The sequence below is a fragment of the Pygocentrus nattereri genome, chromosome 10 (assembly GCF_015220715.1).
Source record: "Pygocentrus nattereri isolate fPygNat1 chromosome 10, fPygNat1.pri, whole genome shotgun sequence".
Lineage (NCBI taxonomy): Eukaryota > Metazoa > Chordata > Actinopteri > Characiformes > Serrasalmidae > Pygocentrus > Pygocentrus nattereri.
Window position 1 is genome coordinate 19,147,036 of NC_051220.1, and position 25,679 is coordinate 19,172,714.

The 25,679-nt window shown below is 37.7% G+C and overlaps 1 protein-coding gene across 2 annotated transcripts in view; it reads right to left on the reverse strand.

Annotated features, from left to right (window-relative positions):
- adam12 (ADAM metallopeptidase domain 12) overlaps positions 1-25,679 on the reverse strand; it is a 185,124-nt gene that overhangs the window by 87,289 nt on the left and 72,156 nt on the right. For both annotated transcript variants that reach the window (XM_017713419.2, XM_017713418.2), the window contains exons 4-6: positions 16,983-17,061; positions 9,816-9,892; positions 1,185-1,371 (exon numbers count right to left, since the gene is read on the reverse strand). In XM_017713419.2, the coding sequence (XP_017568908.1) occupies positions 1,185-1,371; positions 9,816-9,892; positions 16,983-17,061 (343 nt within the window). The remainder of the gene's footprint in view (positions 1-1,184; positions 1,372-9,815; positions 9,893-16,982; positions 17,062-25,679) is intronic.

Sequence of the window (25,679 nt, forward strand, 5' to 3'; positions counted from 1 at the left end):
CGTCAGCCAAATGCCGTAAATGTAAATATATTCCATGGGTTTGCCCAGAAGGTGGTGAAGACACTCCTTCAAACTAGTGAATTCAGTTACTTCAATCTCCTAAATGGCCAGTTTTATCACACACAGCTCTATAACCTAATTATAGCTCAGCCAGTTTACTCTGAAGTCCTTGCAGTTACTGAATAATAAGGTTTAGTATATAAGTCTGGGATTTTAAGGGGGTTAAAGTGCAATGACATATGAAACATCAGTACCTCACCTCACTAATGTTGTCAAGGCTTAAGACAAACTTTGGACATATAATGCACTGACATATTCGAAAGAAAGAAAAAGAGAGAGAGTAATGGATGTTAGACTGGAGAGAAAAAGAGAGAGAGTAATGGATGTTAGACTGGAGAGAAAAAGAAAGAGAGTAATGTATGTTAGACTAGACAGAAAAAGAGAGAGAGTAATGGATGTTTGACTGGACAGAAAAAGAGAGAGAGTAATGGATGTTAGACTGGACAGAAAAAGAGAGAGAGTAATGGATGTTTGACTGGACAGAAAAAGAGAGAGAGTAATGGATGATAGACTGGACAGAAAAAGAGAGAGAGTAATGGATGTTAGACTGGACAGAAAAAGAGAGAGAGTAATGGATGATAGACTGGACAGAAAAAGAGAGAGAGTAATGGATGTTAGACTGGACAGAAAAAGAGAGAGAGTAATAGATGTTTGACTGGACAGAAAAAGAGAGAGTAATGGATGTTAGACTGGACAGAAAAAGAGAGAGAGTAATGGATGTTAGACTGGACAGAAAAAGAGAGAGAGTAATGTATGTTAGACTAGACAAAAAAAGAAAGAGAGTGAAGTTTGTTTGACTGGACAGAAAAAAGAAAGAGAGTGAAGTTTGTTTGACTGGACAGAAAAAAGAAAGAGAGTGAAGTTTGTTAGATGTCATATAAAGAGACAAAAAGAATGTAATGTATATTTGACAGAAGAGAGAATGAGAGAGTAATATAGGTTGGACTGGAGAGAGAGTAAGAGGGTAATGTAGGATAGACTGCAGAGAGAAAGCAGGAGAAAGAGAAGGTAATGGGGACGGGCCAGAGAAAGAGAGAGGAAAAAAAAGTGAGATTGTGTAGTGTAGGTTAGACTGAACACAAAAACAGAGACTAAGACAAAGCCAGGCAGTGAGATTTTCTGACCCTGGTGTTGAATGACTGTAGAAGTCCTCCAGCACTGCTGTGGTTGACAGTGGTGATATTGTGTCCATGGCCACAGGCTCCAGTGGGAAAGGTAAGATGCTCTCCTCGGTAGACCACGTGTGTACCGTTCTCTGGCTCAAACGCAGGCTCCACCATGAACGTCTCATTTTCAAGTAAGATGAACCCCCTATGGATCAGAAATACATGGTGGTGTAAATCCCTCACAATGCGCTTATTCAATTACAGTTCTTTAGAAAACGATTCAGTGCATCAGGAAATCTCAAGCTGTGACCAAAATAAATCTCTTCTCAATCATTTTTTTGTTGTTCTGTTTTGGTGGTAAATTATTTAGTCTACTAAATAGTAGTAGGAATGCATGAATCTACAAATAAAAAGTGCCACTTCTCAACATTAACCTGTATTCAGTCAACACAGTATTCACCAGTTAGTAAAACACACCACTATTATTTGCTTGACCAAGACTACAGCTGGCTCCTTATTTATGGCTATAACTGAGCTGGGAAATAGGACAAGAATCTGGAAAAAGTACACTTAAAGCTTGAATTTTTCATCTCTCTTTAAGTATTGTTTATCTGATGGTGATACCCCAATGTATTTTGCTATATATTTAGCTGACACAGTGACATTCAATGCTTCCTACAACAGTGGTTCCCAACTCAGAGCCCCCCAGACAGACACTTTTTTCCTTTATCCCCAAGTTTATTTGGAACAAAAAATACAGATCTTCTGGTGGGGTTGGGAACCACTGCTGGACAAAAGCGCATTGTGGGAGATTACAGAGCCCTCAAAAGCATTCTTAAATTACAATTCCTGGTTTGAGAACTAAGAGAAAACACTCCTAACAATTTCACCACGTTTTAGTTTGATTGAATTGGTTGACATTTTTTTTTTGTTGCAATTCAGAATTATTTTATAAGGTACTATTGAGGGACTGTTGGCTCAGTAATGGAATACAGTGAATACAAAAAACACCAAGCTTTCTTTGTGGAATGTTTGCTTTTGACGGTAGTCTGAACTTCTTATATTTGCCAAAAATAACTGTATATCATTATATTTGACTGCAACACAGATCCAGTTGAATTGCCACTTTGAATCTGATGCACTGCAATACACTGACGTATTTCTAAAACCCATAATTTTGTCCAAATTAAGAAATGAGGATTTCATACTCAAAAGCCCAATTATAGGCTACTTATAATGCTGGCCTTTTCCTTGTCACACTTCTAGCAATCATGGACAGCTGCACAAAAACCCTGCAGAACCTGAAAGTTTGAAGGAGTTGATATCTTTTCACTGCAGTTTGGGGTCATGCATTTTCAAGAGGGCAGCGACGGAGTAGAGTGGATGTTAGAAACTGTGTGTCCCTGACATTTTAAACTATTTCTTTTTTTTCCTGCTTGTTTATCATCTTCAGTAACTTCAGTGATTGGAATTCACCTCCCAAGACCTTTAAAAGTCACTGCACATTTACAAATCAGAAACCTACAGACAAAATATACCACATGATTTACAATGTATTAAGTTTCCAAGTAAGCCTTCAAAAATACAGAATTATGTTAGCACACCTCAAACTGGGGAAATGAGTCTGACCTTCAAGCAATCTCTGCATAAATGGTTTGGTGATGTGACAGAAGAAGAAAATGAGATCAGATAACTCAAATGAAATGCAATTAAAGTATGTGGATGGAATTTCACGCGGAAAATTGAAAGCAGATGATTCCAGCATGTACGCATATATATTTGCTAGCCAACTACTTAGTACTGTCTAATAAATCCTTTTCTCCTCTTTTGGCCTATGTGGGTGGTTGTGGAAATGTTTCTCCAGAATGTCTGCAGATTCATACTGCTGTCCCTCCCAGTGTCCACCACACCCTGTTATTCATGTCCATAATGTCTCTGCAAGCGTCTATAACACAAATGTGAACATATCCATAAATCAACAAGCAGAAAAAAAATCACTAAATAAGTTCTGTGCAAACGTCAGACTACTCTGTACAAGTCACAACCATTTTTAATAGAAAATTACACAGATTACTTAACAACTAAATACAATATCAAATTTTTCAGGATTTAGTGTGTCTAGCTTTTGCCTTTATTATAGCTTCTAGACTTGTCTGCAGTTTTTTTCAAAGAAATCTGCTGAGATGTTTTTTCACACCTTCCAAGTTCTGTATTAGAACTTGGTTGCATTTGCAGCTCCTCAAAATCCAAGTAATTCCAAAGACATTCAGTGATGTTAAGGTCTGGTTTTATTTATATTCCTTTGACTTTCCACTGCCTCTTCCTTATGCATCATATACATAGAATATCTGTTATCTGCTCTCATCCGAAAATTCTCTTAAAAACAAATCATGATAAACTTAAATAAACTTGTAGAGGAAATTAAATCATTTAAGATAGGTTTGCACATTATGTCCAACAAAATGACAATCAATAGAGTGAAAAGGGCCATGCAGACAAGCTATCAGTACATATCACTTCTTCATCAGAAAACCTCTCCAAAATGAAAACTATTATATATAGGAAGAACTGTATATCCAAATATGTACATTTATCAAAAGACAACTTATTATCTCTAAAAAATAAGAAAATCTTATATTCCAGAATGGTACAATTATCATAAGAACACCTTAATACTTCATCATAAGAAAACCTCATGTTTCTGAACAGGTACATTTATCATAAAAAAACTTTGTATCTCCAAATAGTGACTTTATCAGAAGAAAATCTTATATTCAGATGTTGTTTAATGGAAACTAATATGGGCCCATTACAATATTGAATATGTTACAAGTGCAGCTCTTCTGTATTAACACAAATTTATCAAAAATTTGCACAGTAAAAATGTCACTTTAAAATGTCTTTAAATGATCTAATGTGAAGATTTTAAATCAGAAAAGTGGAGACCTTTTGAATGAGTTGTTCACTACCACACCTGCAGGGCAGCAAAAGTCGAGGATAAAGGAATAAAAATGACAAAATGTGGCAAGCTGTGCCCAAAACACACTAAAAATGTGGCTGTACTGATGTCCTCCGACTCCGCTGTGGAGTATATGAGTGACTCAGCAATATATGCAACATGCCTGCATGCTGTAGGTGGTAAACAGCTTTTATGATGTGTCTGAGGCTCAGTGTGGTCCATAGGGTGCTTTTTTTATCTACTGCAATCAAAGTCAGCAGAGAACAGTTTCTTTCTTTGAAGTTGTGAAAACAAACACAATCCACTGGCACGGATTTGGGGTAAACGAAACAGCAGTGCACCTAATTGTCACTTAATGGAGACTCATTAACAGACGAACAGTAGAGTCCACGTTTCAAACAACTTCACCACACATTGATCAAAGCATTTCACTAAAAAATGGTTGCGTGAGCATTAAAACTGATAGGTACAGTGGAGAACAGAATGAGAGAAGTGAAAAAACAGAAATTCAACAATAATGAACTGTGTACACACACACACACACAAATAAATTCTGGATTAGGTAACTGGGAGAGTCAAGAGAATTCCCTATGGGCCAGCGGAGTTTTGGACTGGTTGCTGTGAGCTTGTATAAACTCATGCATATAAGCACAAGAACAGTAACAAACTATAAATGCTACAACCAACTGTATATCTGTAGTAATTTAGGGGTTAAACAAGCAGTTCCCACCTCAAGAGGTACAACCCTGGTTTGCTGACTGGAGTCTAGATGAAGCTGAAATTAGCTTTTGCGCAAGTGCTGGAAATTCCAATAAGAAGCTACCATCAGTCTGTGAAGCTAACACAACAAGCAGTGTTCTACAAAGTTCATTAATTCATTTTTGGAATTTTCATATGTTAATCATGTGAAAATTTACAGTAGCATTAAGAACTGCAAAAAAAAAAAAAAAAACATTGTTGCACCAAGAAGACAAAAATTTTAAAACTACCTAACATATTATGATTTTGTCACATTTAGGATTAAAGCTTTAGCCAACTGTCATTTTATCACTAGCTAGCCACCTTGTTCATCTCAGTGCTATATATATATAAATAACAACAAGCCCAGTCATACATGAAGATTTTAGCATAAGCAAGGTTGTGTGTGTGTAGCAGGAGAAATACGTTGGACTTGTCTGCATCATGTGACTCCCAGCCTAAAAACAAGCCTCACTCCGCCTCTGCATCAAGATGTGCTCTTGTCTGTAGGTGTGGTTTCTCTGTCTGATTCCAGAAGTCTCCTTCTCTGACTCCATCCTCACTAGGGGGAAAGGGGATTGCCCCTGATCAACGGTTATGCCTCTGTCTCATAGTTACATCATCCATATCTGTGCATTTGAGCCCTACTTTGAGATGAATTAGTTTTATCTGGCGAGGTACTACAAATGATTATTGATACATACGTGATTGTTAGGTAGTACGTAGTTTTCAAGAGTCTGACAATGATTTTGGGGTGAATGACCTTCTGGAATTGACTAAAGTTGAAGCTTCATCATTAATAGTGGTCTTATTATGCCATTTATATCTGCGCAAAGTCAAAACGTTATTTATTAAAAGTTATTAACAGTTATTTATTTGTCAGAAGATACGTCTAAGGAGGTTGGTATAAGATACTTCACTTGTTTAAAAAAGAGAAAGTCAAAATAAGTGAAGGACTGGAGTTTAAAAAAAATAGAAAAAAGGGGACTCCATGTTAGACTTGATAAACTACCAAAATTGTCACCTTCAGATAAACAGTACTTAAAAGCTGTCATCTTTGAGAGAAAGAAGTGAAAAATCAAGCTCTGTTCTTCCACTGTAAGAAGACAATGTTATTGGCCTGAAAGGACGTATAGCTGTCAAGAAGCTGTTACTGAGAAAAAGAAAGACAAACAAATTGAAAAAGAAAAATAAATTTTGCAATAGAACATCATAATTGACCATCTGAGATGTGAAGGAAGATTTTATGGACTAAATTTGTATTTGACACACAATAGTCCCTAGAGTTTACTCAGAATGATGCATTAGAGAAAAAACATCCAGTGAGTGACAGTTTCATGGACAAAAACATCATGTTAATGAGAGAGGTCAACAGAGAATGGTCAGACTTATCTGAGCTGAATGAAAGGCTACAATAATGCAAATAACCACTATGTTCAACTGTGGTGAGTAGAACAGCATCCAAGAATGCACAACAAATCAGACTTTGCAGCAGATGGGCTACAACAGCAGAAGACTACGTCAGGTTCCATTTGTGTCACGAACAGAAACCTGTGGCTGCAGTGAGCACAGCCTCACCAAAACTGGACAGTTAAAGACTGGGAAAGCATAGCCTGGTCTGAGAAATCTCAATTTCTGCTGAGGTACACAGATGGTAGGGCCAGAATTTGGTGCCAACAGCATGAATCCATGGACCCAACCGGCCTTGAGTCCAGGCTGGTGGAGGTGATGTAATGGTGTGGGTAATGTTTCTGACACACTTTGGGCCCGTTAATCCGTTAATACTAATCAGTCATCACAAAAATCTGACTGATGAAGCACTTGTGTTTTTTCTTGTTAAATGTGTTTTTTGCTTTTTTCCTGATGCTAATAAATGAAAAGCTTGTACATCATTTCTGCTTTGACTAGAAATTAAATAAAAGGCAGGTAGTCTCTGATGTTTACACAGTACTGTACATCTGAGCTATCTCTGGTACTTTGGCGAAAAACTACATTCTCAGTTAAACACAAGGAAGCAAAAAAGCCAGGCTATTTCACCTGATAAGGTATCATAACATACAAACAAGATAAACTGGCACACTAGTGGTAACAGGCTACTAATTCAGAATCACAAACAAAAATAAGCAGTTTTCCACATGAAAGCATGTCTTATTGTTAAAAAAGCCAAGGAGTCTGTTGGTCATTGCTCTTGAGGAATGGAGACCCCTTCAAATGAGCTAATGAGCTAAGTGCAGTGGTAGATTCACTGGCTTCTACAAAAATGTGTTTCTTCTCAGTGGATGATGCTCCAGCATGTGGTCTGTTGAGATAACAGTGAGAACACAGAAATATATTGGCATTACTTAGGTTTTAGCTATCATCAGCAAGAGTAGAGGGGCTATCAGTTCCTCACCACTGATTCTCAATCACATCTTTAAAAGCCTGTTCCAAGGCACTGGTATATCACTGTAGCAAAGTATAATATAATACACCTACTTACTTTTGAATATGAGCAAAACTGCTGTGCATCACAGTCCTGTTACACTATTTCTCTGAATTGCTGGCCTATATATTTGCTTCCTGACTTTTCCTGATGGAATGCAATGAATGCTCTTTTTTGTTACAGGTCTTTGAATACTGACGCCTGGAAGAGGTTAAGTGAGTACTCAAGCTGCCGTGCACATCGCTAGCAAAGGCAGAAATGCTTTATCCTGACTGAATCTGACTGTCAAATCCCTTACATTACAGAACATTAACCTCCACAAACCTCCCCTTATCCAGCTTGAGCTTTTGCCTTTGTGATATTAGCTGCACTCAGTCACATTTTCAGTTTTTCATGTTTTCTGTACCTTGTTTGTAGAATGTCCTTGCAGATTTTGTTTTCTTTAACTAGTTTCTGTCTGTTTCTGAACTGCAGTAATATATTGTTGTCTCTGCTGTAGTCAGCCTGCTGGATTATGAATTTGATTACTGGAAAAGTCCTAATAAAAACATAAAAGAAACTCATGTGAATATCCTACTGAGTTTTGTTCTTCCAAAATACACACTTTATTAAATCAAGCATGTTGCAAAATATCACTTGCACAATAATGTGCACAGGGCCTTAGTGCTTGCTGATTTACTGGACCATGCTGAAACTTGGAAACTGAACTTGGAGTCATATGGGTAAATCTTGCGTAATCCACAGTCAGCGAATTATTCAGGGATTTTGACCAGATCCAATTTAACTGTTTAAAATCTGCCAGAGTCGGTAACTGAAGTGTGAAGTATTTTCTTATTCTTGTGTTTACTTGCTCAGAATGGAAGTGTCAGAAAAAAATTCAAGTCTTCCGCTTTGTTAGGTCATGCCCTATGCAGTCGTACGTGAAGGTTTGGGTGCCCTCTGGCCAAATGACATATTTTGTTGATTTTGATGTTAAGTCCTCTACAGAGAGCACACTTCTGAATATCATCACTGCCCAAAACATATTTCTCCAAAACGGCAACTTCACAGGAGAGGGCAAAAACTTTCGTTGCTTTGTATTTTGGAACATTTTTGTTGCTCTGTTCACCATGAAATTTTCAGAAACTGTGCAGCTACATCAAATGATGTAGAAAAATAAAAATTGAAAAAATTGAAAAACTTGTTTTGTTTTTTTTGGACTGTAATGATATTTTAAAGCCCAATTTCTGTTGATTCCCTGAGTTTACTACAACATTTTGTATTTGCCTTCTTTGCCACATAAGTGATGAGGAAATAAATAAAATTAGGCACTAAAATTGGCAAAATGGCATATGTAAGTTTGTTTCTTATAGGAAATGCATTAACAAAACATAAATTTACCAAAGATACTCAAACATCTGCATACCCTCACAGAAAACAAGGTTTGAAACTGTCACTGGTTTTACATCTCAGTATCTTTAGTTAGAGAACATAATTGTACCATATTTCACTGAAATTATATATTATTTATATTGTTAGTTGTACTGACTCCACACACGCTGTCTCGTCTCTCTTTATTTTATTGTTCTGTTTTAAAACTTTAGGTTATAAAAAGGTACAAAGACATACTTTTTACCTGGGAAAAACTTCCTTAGGTACACAACTGGAACTTGCACAGTACCTTTATTTCTAAAAGTGCATGACTATATTTATCTAATAAATGCTGCACTAGCATTGAGAAATCATGCCATCAAAGGAGGAGATCAGATTAAAAGGCAGAAAAAAGTCATTTTAGGCCCCAGTATTAAACAGAGTTTGTCACATTCTGCAACTCTTTAGAATTTAAAATTCTATTTCTGGTACCCACACCACAGAAAACTACTGTGAGCAACAAAAAACCAGAGCATATTTCCACCAGCCTTGAACTGCATCAGCACAAGCATATGAAGCATGGTCTTCACATCTGTCTTCCTGAAGGTTTCCAAGACAGGCTGATTCGGACATGATGAGCTTTCATTAAAAAGCTTTGTGTAATTATGAAGAAAAGTCCCTGGAGAGCAGGCTTTGTCACTGAGGAATTCCTGATGCTTGCAGTTAATGTTTACTTATTTGGCTGGTCAGCCTTTTACAGCAAATTTACTACGACCAAATGTTCTTGGTAATTACATTTTACTGCATTGCCAAAGGTTTTCATGACATGTTAAATGCTTTTCATCACATTGTGTACTTACGGCATGGACGATTAAGCTGAGGATGATAGTACAGGCTTTAACGGTGGTTTAACTCACTCTGTCAGCTTTATTGTCCCAAAATATGCCTTTATAGATTAGAGACAACAGGCCCGTGGGAGACAATATGTGGAGCAGTAAATGTTCGACAACTATAGGTTCATAATAACATTTCTTACTGAAGCACACACACTTAAAGTACTCAGGCTGCTCTTTTATGGTGTTGTAAAGACCCTGAAAAATGGGGTTTTCAAAATGGCTGACAATTAGCACTCAGAGTCCATTAGATTGCAGGGTGGCAAAAGTAATGATATCATTCTCACCTGAGACCTGAGCAAGTGCTGAGGCTGACATCAGAGTGGGTGTGTCCTTGGACCTTGCCATGGTAATAGCAGTTTATCTGTAAAAAAAAAAAAAATAGCAACAAGCTGGGTCAATCACTGAAAGCCAAGGCAAATGGCCCTTAGCTAAGTGCTGCCTTTAACCAATCTCTGCCTGGCAATCATTGGATCTGGTAGACCCTTAGTCAACAGCACAGTTACAGTGAGTAATAAACACGTGAAGACGGGTTGAAGGACGGTCACAAGATGGTTCAAGGAACAAGGACTGTGAAGCTGCCAGATGGTGTGATTAATTTCCTCAATTTAACCATAGCCCACTACCACTGAGTAGTCCTGAGGGGTCCTTCCCCCAAAGGCGTCCTTTAAATGTACAAAGCTTATTATCTTTTAAAGCTAGCAACTATGGGAGAAAGCGTACCATACAACAACACAAAGAAATGAAAGAATAAAGGACAGAATGTCAACTTCTTGCGTGGTACCAACAGTTAAACAGGTAATAATAAGTTCATTCTTCACTTTTACAACTGTTGCTTTCAACATGTTCCAAGTGCCAGAGAGAGCGACAATGTAAGCCTAGGAATGGTTGAATAATATTTTAGGTGATGCAATCATGCATGGGTCTTTGCCAAAAATTGCCTCAGTGAATAATCCAGTAGGTCAAGGGTGATGGGCCTCATTCACCAATATCTTCCTTAGTTTTTTTTTCTTAAATTTGTTCTTGAGAAAGGTCCTAAGAAAAATTTAAATTCATAACATGTTCTTAAACCACAGAATTGTTTGCTTCTTTGTGCGTAGATTAATTTCTCACCTATGAACAAATCCCAAATAGGAAAAGGAATTGTGAATGTCAGAATCTTCATGAAAACTGCTTATATGGGTTTTAAGAGGACATTTCTTCTTAAGAGTGGTTAATGAATGAGGTCCAATGTTCCTCAATTAGCAAATACAAAGATTTTAGGTATTTTATCCTCTACTGTGCATAGTATCATCAAAAGATTCAGAGAATCTAAAGGAATATCTGTGTATAAAACACAAAGCCAAAAAACACAACTGAATGTCCACCTTTAATCCCTCAGATGGTGCTGCATTGAAGACTAGCATGGTTCTGTAATGGAAATCAACATATGGGCTTGCGAACACTTCAGCAAAAAACACTGTCAATAAACAAAAAGTGGTGACGTTAAAATGTATTGTGATTATTGTTTTATACACAGATTTTATTAGTGAAACTCAGTGGGGAAAAAAATAAATTAAGAAAAAAATTCATTCTGTTCAATGGTTTAAATGAAATAAATTAAACCTGAAACGAAACAAAAAAATGTATTAAATCAGTAAAGTTTTTAAAAAGTAAAGTTTGGCTTGGAAGGCCTGGGCAGTAGTGCTGCTGGTCTTCCTAAAGACATGAACCACCACACTGCCAACAAGCGAAGTTTCTCCTGTACTGGTTTACAGAGAAAACAAATTCCCCAATATATCTGCCACAGGCCCCTATCTCAAACACACACACACACACACACACACACACACACACACACACACACACACACACTGAATCCATATACGTCCATATCTGTAAATATCTGCCGGTGACTCAGCTAATGTCCCTCTAAATAATACACTGCTCCTGCTGAGTAAAGTCTGGGGCTTGTATTAGTAATACTCAGCCATCTTTCTTTCATGACATGCTGATTTAATAGCAGAACCAATGCAAATACAGAATGACTTTTCTAAGCATTCTAAGAATTTACTAAGCATTTGGCCTCAGTGCTCGACACAATTAGCTTATGAAGAACTGAAGATACACTCACCCACTTTTTATATGAAATACCTACCACATAGACACACTTTGCGGGTTTACTGATTGTATCATAGTACATACTACAGAGACAGCACTAGTAAATTTTGTAAATGATCTTTATTATTCTATGAAAAAAGAAATGTGTCTTTGCTAGTTCTCCTTGATCTTAGTGCGGCAATTGACACAATAGACCACACTATCCTACTAGATAGACTAGACAACCTTATAGGGGTAACAGGAATAGCTCTTTCCTGGTTCAGGCCTTACCTCACTGATCGCTATCAGTTTGTTAATGTAAACAGTGAATCATTTGTCCTTGCAAAAGTAAAGTATGGTGTTCCATAAGGCTCTGTTTTAGGACCTATATTTTTTACAATATATATATGCTACCATTGGGCACCATTATCAGTAAACATGGTATAAATTTCCACTGCTATGGCTATGAGACCGAACGACAAAATTAAAATGAAACTTGAGGAGTGTATAAAAGACATAAAAGACTGGATGTCGAGTAACTTTCTCCTACTTAACTCAGATAAAACAGAGGTCCTGCTTCTCGGTCCAAAAGCAGCTAGAAACAAACTGTCTAACTTAACATTTAAACTTAACAATTTTTCAGTTGCATCAAACTCATCTGTAAAAATCTTGGTGTCATGATAGACCCTGATTTGTCCTTCGACGCACATAGATAGACAGACAGATAGCTAGACAGACAGACAGACAGACAGACAGACAGACAGACAGATAGATAGATACTTTATTGATCCCGAAGGAAATTTTGCAATATTTAACTAATATATTAATACGTATAACTAATATTTCTAGAACAGCCTTCCTGCATCTCTCCAATATTGCTAAATTAAGAAATGCATTATATCTACAGGATACAGAAAAGGTAGTTCATGCATTTATTACTTCAAGGCTAGATTACTGTAATACCCTGCTGTCTGGATGTTCCAGCAAAAGCCTTAACATGCTTCAGCTAGTCCAGAATGCTGCAGCCAGAGTCCTCACAAGAACCAGAAAGTTTGACCATATCAGCCCAGTTTTATCAAGCCTACACTGGTTACCAGTCAAATTTTGCATTGATTATGAAATTCTATTACTTACTTATAAAGCTCTAAACAGACTCGCCCCTCAGCACCTGAGTGAACTTCTCTCTTATGATGAACCATCACATCTACTTAGATCACAAGGTGCTGGCTAGGTACTACTAGTACCTAGAATTAATAAAGTTACATTAGGGGGGAGAGCCTTCTCATACAAAGCTCCCCAGCTTTGGAGTAATCTTCCTGTTAATGCCCAGGACACAGCCTCAATTTTTAAGTCTAGGCTAAAAACTTACTTGAATAGTCAAGCCTTTGGGAATTCGATTTCTCTGTCAGATCTAGACCTGTTAATACTGTAATCTGTGATCAGTTACTCATTACAGAACTAACTCTGTGTGTTATTTCTTTTTTCTTTCTTTTCCATATTTAATAGCTGCTTCTGGCTTGATTGGGTGCCCACTGCTTGCCAGCCTTCTGGACCGGCTTAACTACCATTGAGCTTCTTACTGTACCACGCCGTGCAATCCTCACCCTCAGATGCTGCTGCTGCCGCTGCATAATCATAAACTAATCAAATTAACCACTGCCCCACCTGTTTTTCCCGCTTTGTACTATAATACTTTATACTAACAATGTTTGCTATCCGGTGTCGACTAGAGGAGGATGGGTTCCCCTTCTGAGTTTTGGATCCTCTCAAGGTTTCTTTCTCTTGCTCTTAGGGAGTTTTTCCTTGCCACTGTCACTACTGGCTTGCACATGGGGGCTTGGACCTGGTTTTTCTTATATTTTTCTTTCTGTAATACTGATTGAAACACCTGTTGTAAAAAGCACTATATAAATAAATGTTGCTTGCTTGCTATTTTTTGGCCAGCCCTCAAACCCATCCATCAATAGAAAAGCAGCACTCACCCCAGTGCAAAACACACTACTATGCCACTACCAAGTCAAAATTACTTCTGTGCTGAGAACGGTCCACCACCCGAATAGTATCTGGGTGGTAGAGGTCCTATGGTGGTCCCTTTCCACTAACAGATGGGTTAGATGGATAGATGGCGGCTGCAACAGAAGTGCTACAGTCAGTAACTTTAAACCTACAAAGTGCACATAGTGTAAGGAAATGTAAAGAATTATTTACCCCATAAAGTACTGATGTAAATGTACAGCATAAAACACTGCATTTATCTACTGCATTCCTTAAATACAGCATATTGCTTGGAAAATGGTGCTTTGAAACAATTTGTCAAGAAGTTTACAGTAATTAGCCATTATTTGAAAAGCATTTTGAAAACAAACATGACTGTGCTTCAATACTGTAGTGGTGGGGTTGGAGCTTAAACTGTGAATTACTAAATGAAAGTACATTACTTTAATTTTACACTAAATTTCTTTTTTCAGTGTACCTGACAAAATACTAAATGGGTGTAGATACAAATTATGCAGTGTTCATATGCTGGTAGCACACTTTACAGCAAAACGGATATTGCATTGTTTTCAAAGCAGCCGTGACAGAAAATTCTGCCACTGCCAGAAGTAACGTTCCATAGACTGCAGAGGTAAGTGCAATGTTCTGTTTGGAGTTCAATTTTCCAAACTTTTGGTGCCAACTGCAGTGGTGAAATAAACTGGATGTTTATTTTTTTGGAAGCCATGATTGACAAATGTCATGTTGAATTCCAGAGGAACCTATTATCACCCAACGAAAATAAAAGAGTGTCATCCTGTCACCTTAAATAAATAATATATAAACTATATATAGTGTCCTCTGATTAACATTCACTTTCATCGGTAATGCTGACACCATGCCAAAGTGTGCATAGCTTCATGCCATCATCAATAAACTAGTGATGCTGTGTATGCACTGATTTTAAACATTAATCTTATAGTCAGTATATCATGATTTATAAAGCAGCTTTGGCCATGTCGATGCAAGAAGTCTGGTGAATATCCTCATTTTGCTGTGCTTTCTTCATCTGTCAGTTCTTCTCTTCTCTCCCTATTTACATAAGCGCACACTTTCAATTATAAGTGACAAAAAACCCACTGTCAGTGCTTTGAGCAAATAAAAAGGAACTCAAAGTAATATTACAAACCATTTTTCAACTGCTGTTGCCAAAGGCTTGTCAGACTGCTCTCACCTCCGTTTAACGAACTAATCTTTTCAATCCGCTGTTCAGCTTTGAAGGAAAAAAGCTCTCCTTATTGTGTTTTTGAAAGGATTATGAAAGCAGAAATCACAGCTACATGCAATGAATGAACATCGGCACGCTGTCTAAAGCATTTGATGGGGAAAGGAGGAAGGTGACATGTTGTCAAGTCTGTCAGCTGTTGCTTTGTGCGCTGGTCTAATTATACTTCTCTACAGAATTCATTAGATGACCCAAATGAGGCCTGACAATGGAGTCAACATGCTGTCCTCTACGGCAGACCTGGAGCAGCACCAGCGTTGAAGGATGAGGTCTATGAGTTTTTCACTGGCACTATGAAGTTAATGCAGCCAACATGCAATGGAAGCTTTAAGCCACCTAATAGCACCATGTAAACCACAGGCCTCAAATCTCAAATAGCCATGCTAAATGTAGTTAAAATCTAGTGCTGTCAAATGTTTAAAATAATTAATTGCGATTAATGGTAGAATTTTGTGTAGTTAATCATGTTAAAGCAATTATTAGCATATTTGCACAGATCTGAAGAAAGATTTCCATTTAAAAATCAGTACATGTTGTAATGCTGTATTGAGAGGACAAAGTAAAGTTTAGCAGAATGTATTTATTACTAGATTTGTAGTCAAGACAATCAAAGGTGATTCTGAGACAAGACTGCAACCTGGACACATTGAGTCTGAGTCAAGATCAAGACTTTGTAGTAGCTGAGACTGAGACAAGACCGAGAGCAGATTAAGATTTTTTCAGAATATAAAATTAAAAAGGTGAAAGGGGAAAAAATTTCTATTAATTTGTAGTTCACTGTAAATTTAATAATATATGTATAGAAATTACTGTTTTAGTCTATTTCAATAGATTGTGTTGTTGATATTCATAATTATGCATATAAATGAATTAAAGAAAAACAGTCTCGAGAATAATTTCCACCTTACCCAGAGTCACAATAATATCAAAACCAAGACTAATTTTGAGACCAAACTCTAGCACAACACAATTACTTTAAACAATTCAATACTATTATTTTCATCATGCAAACACACTGTTCGTTTCAACTGAACATGAAAATCATTTGATTTCCATTCAGCAAATAAAGTGTCTGATTTTGATCAGCCACAACCATCACAACAGTGTTTGCATGTACCAACTAACATATATTGATTCCAACCCCGCTGCTACTGTAGCCCTTACACTTTCATTCTCATTCATGCATTTAGTGTGTTCTTGTTACAGAGGCAGCTCTAACAGGGAACTTTCCACTTTTCTGTTGCTTTTGTTTTTGTGTTTTAGTTTGCTAGTCAGCTCTCCCACAAGCACTGTCCAGTGAATTACAGTTACTGCTGGCATTGCTCATGTTTTGTTTGTAAACAGTGCTCTAGACTTCTTGTACTTCAGTGATAAATTCACTAATGAACTAGCTGGAAGTAACTAGAGGAACCATCAACAGAGCCATTTAAAAGCTGTAACTGAACAAGAGAGTTGTGGAGTCATAGCAACATACATCACTTTAGCATTTGGGCTTCAGCCTGTACAACCACAGATGGTTCAAAGGGTCAAGTTAGGAAATTGCATCATTAAAAAATCAATACATTATTGACATGTTATCTTTGACAGCACTAATAAAAACATTAGCAGTAGCAATCTTGAAGCCTGATTTTTTTCCTTATTTTTATCTACTAAAGTATACTAGAGTCAAAAATTGAGGCAAGTGTGATGATTTACGTTCCTAATGGTAATGGGCAGCCATAAAACTCCATTACTTGTTACCTACTTTAGCCTCGAAGCTCCAGTGAAAAAAAACAGAGAAGCAAATTTCAGACTTCAAACACATCTTTATTGATTAACTACATCTTATCTAATCTACATCTTATGCTGCTTTGCATATGTTGCCTATTGTGAAGAGACTGCAAGTAAGGTTTTATTTTGATGTTCTTGGTCTCCCAGATCTTTCTTTGACTTCTATGCTACTGCTCCCCTTGAGTGAGATATATACAAATAAAGTAACAGAGCTTTAAACTTAAAATAGTTGACTTTCTTGAACTTAAGTATGTCACTTGGCATATATTGCATGCAACTGTATGTGCACTTCAAGCAAAAAACTGCAGCTTCAATTATCCAACCAGCTGTTCGGCATCCACCCTACCGTAGTGTTGTGAGTGTCAGTAATAGCTTGTCCATCCTCCTTGTAGTGGGTTTCAGTGTAACTGCTGCTGAAGAGACCCCTGCAAAAGAGCACAAACAGACCAACGTGTTATATACACATACATACCCATCAAAAACTTGACCTTTTGGCCTAGAACAGGCTTTGCTTTCAGGACTGCATTCATGGAAAGCAGCCAGGTATGAACACACAGTCACTGCATCAGTGCTTTGTAATAGGTCAGAAAAGTGCCTTTCCTAAATATGAATTGCTGTAAGAAAACATGAAAAGTGGTCTTGTTGCAAAAAGCAGACTCAAAAAGAAGAAACTTCCATAATGCAAAGCACCAGCACTTGATCAAATGCTGGACTGCTGTAAATGGAATTATATCAGCAAGACACAGTACAAGACAGTATGGTATATTTTTGCTGTATGCTAATGTACATAACATACACCAGTAGAGGTAACTAGCCTACTAGATGCTTCTGCTATGCTGAAACATTTTTACTGTTGGGATAAATTAATCAGAAAAAAAAAATTCTTTAGTGCAGAGTTCACTAATAAGCAGACCGCGGTCAGAGTCCGGAACCAGAAGCTGTCCTATGCGGACCTGGACCTACAACCAATAAACTATGGTGAATTCTGTAATTTCAATGGGGTGGTCTTATTTTAATCAGCGTAACTTTTCTACCCTTTATGGTAGCTTTAGCAGCCTGGGAGACTCACAGACCAATCGCATGCGTTGTAAATATGACACCATGACGCTACTCAGCCAATCAGATCTGTGCATTACGATGAGCATTGAGACTCGAGTGAGGGACAGGGGAGGGACGAGGGGAGAAGCAAATGTTGTTGAAATATGACTGAATTGTACTTTATTTGATTTGACATTCGGTTGTTGACTACATGAGCTGTTGATATACCTACTAGGCTACTTCAGTAAACAGTATTTGGCACTGAATCATGATGCAAGTTAGACATTATGATGAAATTTTCTCTAACTAGACCTTATTCAATTTTAATTAAAGACCCCTGCTTTAGTGTCATAAAAAAGTGAAGACAGCTAACCTTTCAAAGATAAAGGTTTCTGGAACAATGCCATAGAAGAACCACTTTTGGCTCCCTAAAGAACCTCAGTTGTTTAAAAAAGTGTATGTTTTTTCAAAGAACCATTTTTGTAAATGTGAATTTTCCTAGAACTGTAAGTAAAGTTTAAAAAACATATAAGAAATTTTATTTTTAGGAATGCTTTCTAATAAACATACAATAAATGACAGACCAAGATGAAAATTCTTGACTGAAACTGCAATTCAGGACACAATCTATTGAACAATCTGCACAAAACCAAAAAAACAAAAGTAAGGGTTCTCTTTTATAATCTGCCAGTTTATGAACTGTATGATTTTGAATTAATGTAATGATACTGATGATGCTTCAAAGGCAATAATTGCCATATTGAGAAAGACAGAGAATGAATTTAATTTCATTCTATGTTAATTTGTTAAGTTTGCTAAATAATATTAACTATTCAAAGATGTGTAATTATGAAAATCTACTACATTATTGCATCTAGTGCTGAATTCCAGAGCGCCTACACTGTAATGATGGAAAACACGTTTCTTTAATAGGTAAAGCATGTGGATGTGGCTTTGGAACCCCTGCTAAGCAGTCTCGATTTTCGCCAGCAGGGCCCCAAGTCTCGCAAGTCACTTAGTGTTTATCATTTAGAGAGGAAGCAGCCATAAAGCTCAGCAGGATCTTAGGAACACATGTGTTTGCAGTGACAACTTCTAGTCCATATAGAAAACAGCACAGCAGCTGCAGTGGACCTTGTTTGTACATTTCACTGTTGATCTGCTGCTGATCAAATTGTTTGAGAATGGTGTTTTGTCTAGCACAAACACAATAAACAGTATTTTTATTAATTTGCTAAGCGTTATAGTTTTTAGACTTTACGGTAAACTATTTAACCTCTAATTAATTCACCATCCTTTTTGACTTTTTTTACTAAAAGTCATTCAGAGTGGTTTGATGTGAAATGTTCTGTTCCAGAGAAACTTACCAAGTCAGAATTGTTCATAGCCACAGTTTTAAGAACCAGACGTCAGAAGAGTTTTACAAGATTCCTTAGAGAAAGTTCCACCTGTCTTCTGTGATGTCTTCTGATAGTTTGGAGATAAGAATTTGGCCTAGAGCTTACTTTTCTTTTAATTAATGGCAGAGAGGTACATGCAGAAAGCTTTTTTTCAGATTGTTCACAATCTTATAATTATCAGCTTTACAAATAAAAACTCAGAAGGTTAGGTTCATGGCTAAATTTGTATAGTAAATAAAATGGTTATATTTGTGTTATAGGCCTATTAAGGCCGACTTAACATGTTTATTAATGAGCTTGACTATGAGTAACGTACACTGATGTTTGAGACCATCTAGTTTTGCTTAGATGTGCTACACACATGAATCCACATACAAATTCTCACCTTGGTTTTGTATCAAGCACAACGTGGTTCTGATTTAGTAGAAAAAAGCTGACATGCAAGAAAACACTGGTGGTTTTTGAAGACTGTCCCACCGGGAATTTGGGGCTACTTCTTTGAGACGCATTGTCTTGCTTTTGCTTTTAGACCCAGATCTTTCAACTTTTTTTTCATCAGGTCAAACGCATCTATTCTATTATGATCTGGCTTTTATGGGCCTGGGTCTGATGAAAAGTTTGTGTCTTGAGGCACAGCCTTAACAATTCTGCTGTCAAAATGCAAAATGTAAGCAGTGCTTTCCCTGGTGATTTAGATGTTCCTTCATGTTGTTCTCAGGAAGCCCCAACACTACTGATTGCTAGATCATTCCTTTTCTTTTTATCTGAACCCTTAAATGCAGAAGTCTTTCACTTGTCATAGTAACCTGGTAACTACAGCTAATTGAAATTGATCTACAATCTGCCATGCAATGCCATTATTGAGCACAACTTTGACAAAACTAAAGGGCATTTCTGATATTCTCATTTTGAAGAATGGATTTGTGCTACTGATGCTTTGCTAGCTAATTTGTTTCTTTAGATACCTTGTTTTGCTAGCTAGTTTCTTAGCTAGTTTGTTCCTCTAGATGGCCTATTCTCTAGCAGGCTTGTTTGACAGCTGCTTGTTTTGTTTGTGTTATCGATTCCAGACGTTAAATGAGCACAGACTAGAGGAATGTGGGGGCATACCATTGTATGTAGCGGATTTCGCCACAAATCAACACCAATGTTAACAGGATGTCCCCAGATGTGTATTCTCGATATGAGATCCTGTCTGGCCTTTAAGGTCATAGGTTGACTGTTAAGAAAAACTACTTATTAAATAAAAATTATATATGGTTTTGTGGAATGATGCTTTTCACTGCAGCGTGTAATTATATTCTCTACATTGGCACATATTTGAGGAACAGATTATGGAATCGTGTCAGTCTGAGAGTGGAGACTGCAGTGGATTTTTTGAAGATGTAGATAAAGAAGAGAAATGGGACACAGTGTGTGTCCTGATCAGAAAGAAAAAAAAACAAGCAGCAAAGCAGCCTGTAGCTCCAATTCAGACGAATACAAGCGTGTCTGCATATACTCACACAGACAGATAAAGAAGCACACGTGCCACTCACGCTTCTGACAAAAACACACACCTGTCAATACTGCAGTATACATGTTAGCGTCAGTGTGACATGGTTTTGTGTGTGTGTGTGTGTGTGTGTGTGTGTGTGTGTGTGTGTGTGTGTGTGTGTGCGCGCAGTAGAGGTTACCACAGCGCACTCAGTGCTGGAGGAGACGGAAGTGTGCCATGTTGGACATGCTGCTGACATGATGAAATCCTAATGTAATCACCTCAGCAGCATTAGCAGATGGCTCTGCTGGGACGGCCGTGTATGCCAGGGCGTGCGTGTGTTGCTCTAGTTCCATTTTACTGCATAAAGTTGAGTTACATTAAATTGCATTTAAATGTCCTTGGAGAAAGCTGTGGGTCAGGATCCATGCCAGTGCTGCTACCGCAGGCCATACAACATACAACAAATCCACAGCTTTCCCACTTTAATATGTTTATTTGTTTTCAAGTCAACAATGCTTCATTACATTTAATGAGCCATCTTATACCATCCCCAGCAGCTGCACTGATATCAGTTTCTGTTGTAATCACTGAATATTTGTATACTTGTTACAACACTGCATAAAATAAAATGATGCACAGTTAAATAATGAATTGATTTGAAGATTAAAACACATACAGCACTGCGCAAAAGTCAGAAGCCACTCACAAGCTGTGTCCTCTCAACAAAAGTTCCCCTAATATTAAGTTTCCCTTTAAAGAGACACTAAGAGGCAGATTTAAATATTGTGCAGCAAAATGTATTTTGGAGTTAAAAAGTGGCTGTTTGGATTTACCAAAAAGGGGCAGTGGCTCTTTAGTTTGTAATAAGATGAAAGGGTTGCAGCTCTTTTGTGCTTTTGACTCATGCATATGCATTCATAGGAGTTTTCCTCTCAATGCACAAAATCCTGGAAGGATATTATAACAATGAACCACTTATTCTGAATAACTAAGGCTGAAGTTAAATACAGAGTGTGATTTATTTACTGTCTGTGAAACGATTGTCTTATTCCTCAGATGTTCAATGGCTTATGTAAACTGCCATTGTTGTTGCTGAAAGAAGAAAGAGAATGTATTGCACACATTTATTTATTTTCAATGTAGATGAAAAACAAACATTTTGCAAATGCTTGCCATGTCATATTATTCCATTACGTAGCTGCTGTGCATAACTAAAGGTGCAATCTTCACACACCTTGATCAACTACATCTGGGGTAATGGGAAAACGTGTAAATTTTATCTTTGGCCTCATCATTGCTTATTGAACCTAATTGAAATCTGGGAAGAGTTGGATCAAAAGCTGTGAAAGATGCGGCCAACCAGCTCCACTAACCTCTGAGAGATCCTGCAAGGCAGAACTTTATTATCACAAATACTTACATTCATTATTGGTATTGTGATATTTTTCCCTCTATATACACCTTAGTAGTCTTTAATATGCTACTGCATATGAACACTGACTTGAATAGCGCTAGTTACTGGCACTGATGCATCTGCATTATTAATGCCATTGTTTGGCATTCCAGCGTATGTCTTAAAATGAAAACCTAGACAGCCTTATGTCATAATAAACAAGGCATTCGTTTTGCCCTTATACTAGAGTTGCATTCATGTACCAACAAAAGCTTGTCAAATATCACTTGGTATTTTCTGAAATTCCTTATCTGGCTCCAAGCAAGCAATTTGTAATTAAAATATTAAATATAGATAACCATTCCTCAGATGTACAATGGCTTATGTAAACAGATATTTGTATTCTCAAGGCGAAGCTGTGGTTTGGCAGTCGTTTGATGATTCTGTCAGATGGATTTAGACCTTGGGCAAGCATATCACTGAAATACACCAGCACACTTGCCTCTAGTACGTGGGCTGTTAACTTCCATGGTCAATGACAGATTGAATGAAAAAAGAATGATTTACGGTTACGTTCTATTAGGCCATCCTTCAGTAATGACATCTCCGCTTCCCATTCTCCTGCATTGGACGCGGTTGGCGAAGGAGGGAGCCGTGCGTTGTTTTTTTGGAGCCACTTCAAAGGCCCTTCCCCAAAAGGCTTTGATGTGCTGGTGGAGGAATCAGCGTGACAGGGCCCCTGAATCCCAATCCCAAACGTGCCGCGACTCCCCTCATCGCCAGCGCCAAGAGAGGCGGGAACGTGGCGAAATCGCTCTGCGGAGGAGGATGCATCTGAAAAGACGCAGTGCCCGGGCCTAATGCGGGCGATTAGGGATTAATATTACAAACTAAAACCCTGACGCTTAGGGGTCAAATTCTGGAAAAAAGGGCCACGGTAGGATTTGTATTAAAAAGCAGCATGGAGGGGTTATGTTTAACCACAGTGGAGCTGCAGAAACACTCAGCTTGGAGGCAAATACAGAAAACAACAGAACATACAGAGGGGACGTAGTCTACACTCTTAAAAAAATAAAGGCTCCTAAATGGTTCTTGACTTGAATGGTTGGAGGTTCTTTAAACTTTAAAACACTTTTCAAATTCACATTTATTAAATGTTTCTTCTAAAAAATCATTTCTTGAAAGGTTCTAAATGGAACCAGACCTGGTTATTCTATGCCATCACTCCAAGGGAAATCCTTTGACACCTTTATATTTAAGAGCACAGTGACATTATCAATGGGCCTACTGAAAACATTTCATCAACCATTCTTAATCATGTCAAGGCATTAATAGTTTCAATTGTCAGAATATTTTATGGACTATAACAAAATGATATAATGAAATATATTTTGTCTTTGATGTTTTCTTTGTCAAGGGGGTGGGGGGTATGTGGTCAATCAGCCAAGACTTGTTTGGTGTCCAAATTTGGCTCCTGTAGTTTAGAACTGGAGCTTCAAGGATCATGTTGCTAACAAACACTACAAATCAGTAGTCACCCAAATATTTTCAGTAAATACTTCCCCAAAGCTTCTCTCTATCTGCTCAGACCACATCCAGACCTTCTTTAAGGTTGTGCAGACTAGTTGATGTGGTTTAGGACACAGTACATCCTTCTGTGAACTTAAAGTTAAACTGTACAGCTGAGCACTGCAGGTAGCCACACACCACAAGTCCATAATGTCACACTTCAGTCCAGATTATGTTCAAGATCCCTTTTTTCCATTTTCAAATACTGTTAATCTTGAATTTTCTAAGAGAAGATTTATTAAAATTATAAACAACAGAAAATACGCAGCTAATATAGCATCCACATGCCCGTGTGGCATGCATGTGTTCAAAGTGGAGCTGGATTCTGCAAGAAGGTTACAATTTGGCACAACAACACTGTCTACAGTGGTTGACTACAGTGTTCTGCTAACCAGTGTTCATTTTTACAGCTCACAGTAGGTTATATTCTCCAAAACCACACTGACAAGTCTACACAACCTTGATGAAGACCTGGATGTGGTTTGAGCAAGATGAGAGAAGAAGGGGTTGTATTTATGGAGAAGATTTGGGTGACTTCCGATTTCTAGTGAGTGGTAGCAGCATTAGTAGTGTAGCTCTAACACTAAACCTAAGAAGCAAATTTTAGACACCAAACATGTCTTTGCTGATCGAATAAATCCGGGGTAAGTGGAAAATTGTGTACATTTCATTTTTTGCCAAACCGTTCTTTTAAGGTTGAGGACCTAATATATTTCTCAGAAACTGCTGACCTAGCATGAGCTTTCCTGGCTATATTGTTATAGAATTTAATCATTAGGGCTTATGGATTACATGGCTTTATGCAGTAAAGAACAGCTATGTGACATCAATCTCACCATCAATCCACAAATCCACAAATCCACTCTGCCAGGATTACAGTGAAAGGTGAACATATATGATGACATTTCAGGCACATGAAAAAAGGAATGAGGCAATGCACCCTCCGCGCTGCAGGCCTCAACATGGCATTTTCGAGTATGTCTTGATATAGTACATGTGATCTTGTATCTAAGAGGCATGTATGGAGTCTCATGCCAGCAAAATCCAGCCAAAATGAAATGTATGAAATAGTACAAAAACGTGTGTTCCTTTATGTCTGGTGTTCTTCAGAGCATGGAGGCAGAAGATTTAATTACTAGTAGCCTTAATCAACAGTGCAAAATAAAGGCTAAGACTTTCTCAAACTCACTGTTAACAATATAGGCTTCTAAACATTAGCAACGTAGATTCAAAAACGAACAAGCGTCAAACATTCAACAAGTGTCAGTTATGGAAAAACTCAGGGCAAACCACAACATTCAAAATATGATCAGATTATAGGCCACTGAACACAATGTCAAATAATAAAAAGGCCTTTGCCTACCAGATGAGGATGAGATTGTGCCTCTTGTTAAAATACTGTAAATCTAAGACTGCTGGTCAAAGAAAATAATTTAGTTTTTGGCCTTAGAAGAACAGACATTTGTTTCACTGCTGTTTCACTGCTGTTGCAATCTGCTGTACACACCACAGATGTAAATTAAATAAATAGCATCGTGCCAGCTAGGAAAAAGAAAACAATGAAAAATAGGTAATACAAACTGCATCTGCTTAAAAAAAAAAAAAAAAACATAAATGGGCACAGATGTCCCTGCATCAATTTGTTTTTTGCAGACAATTTAATTTTGACGCATGTTGCCATGTGAACATTCTGAGCAAAGGCGTAATTTGATATGGTGGGTGAGTTTCCATGCATGGAATATCAATCAATGGATAGCACAGTGCTCACCAAGCACTAGCGACAGAGTGGTGGGAACAGACAGGTTGCCTCTGCTCAAACAGCTTCAGAGTATAAGCACTGGCGCTCTTATGCAAGTAACTCCCATATAATCCTGCACCAGTATAGTGATCCTCCACCACTGTAATCAACCACTCACAAGGTGTCAGACGCAACACTGCCAGGTCAGTGTGTGTGCATGTGTGTAAGACCATGTATTTAGCTCCTTGTGGGGACAAAAACTCCCCAACATGATGAGGACATAAAGCAGGGGTGAAAAATACTTGGGTTATTGTACCTCAATACTGTACTTAAGTATTATTGGAATATCTGTACTTCACGCAAGTATTATTGAAACTGAATACAGGTACTTTTTATTTGATGATGTTTCCACAGGAAAAAAATTA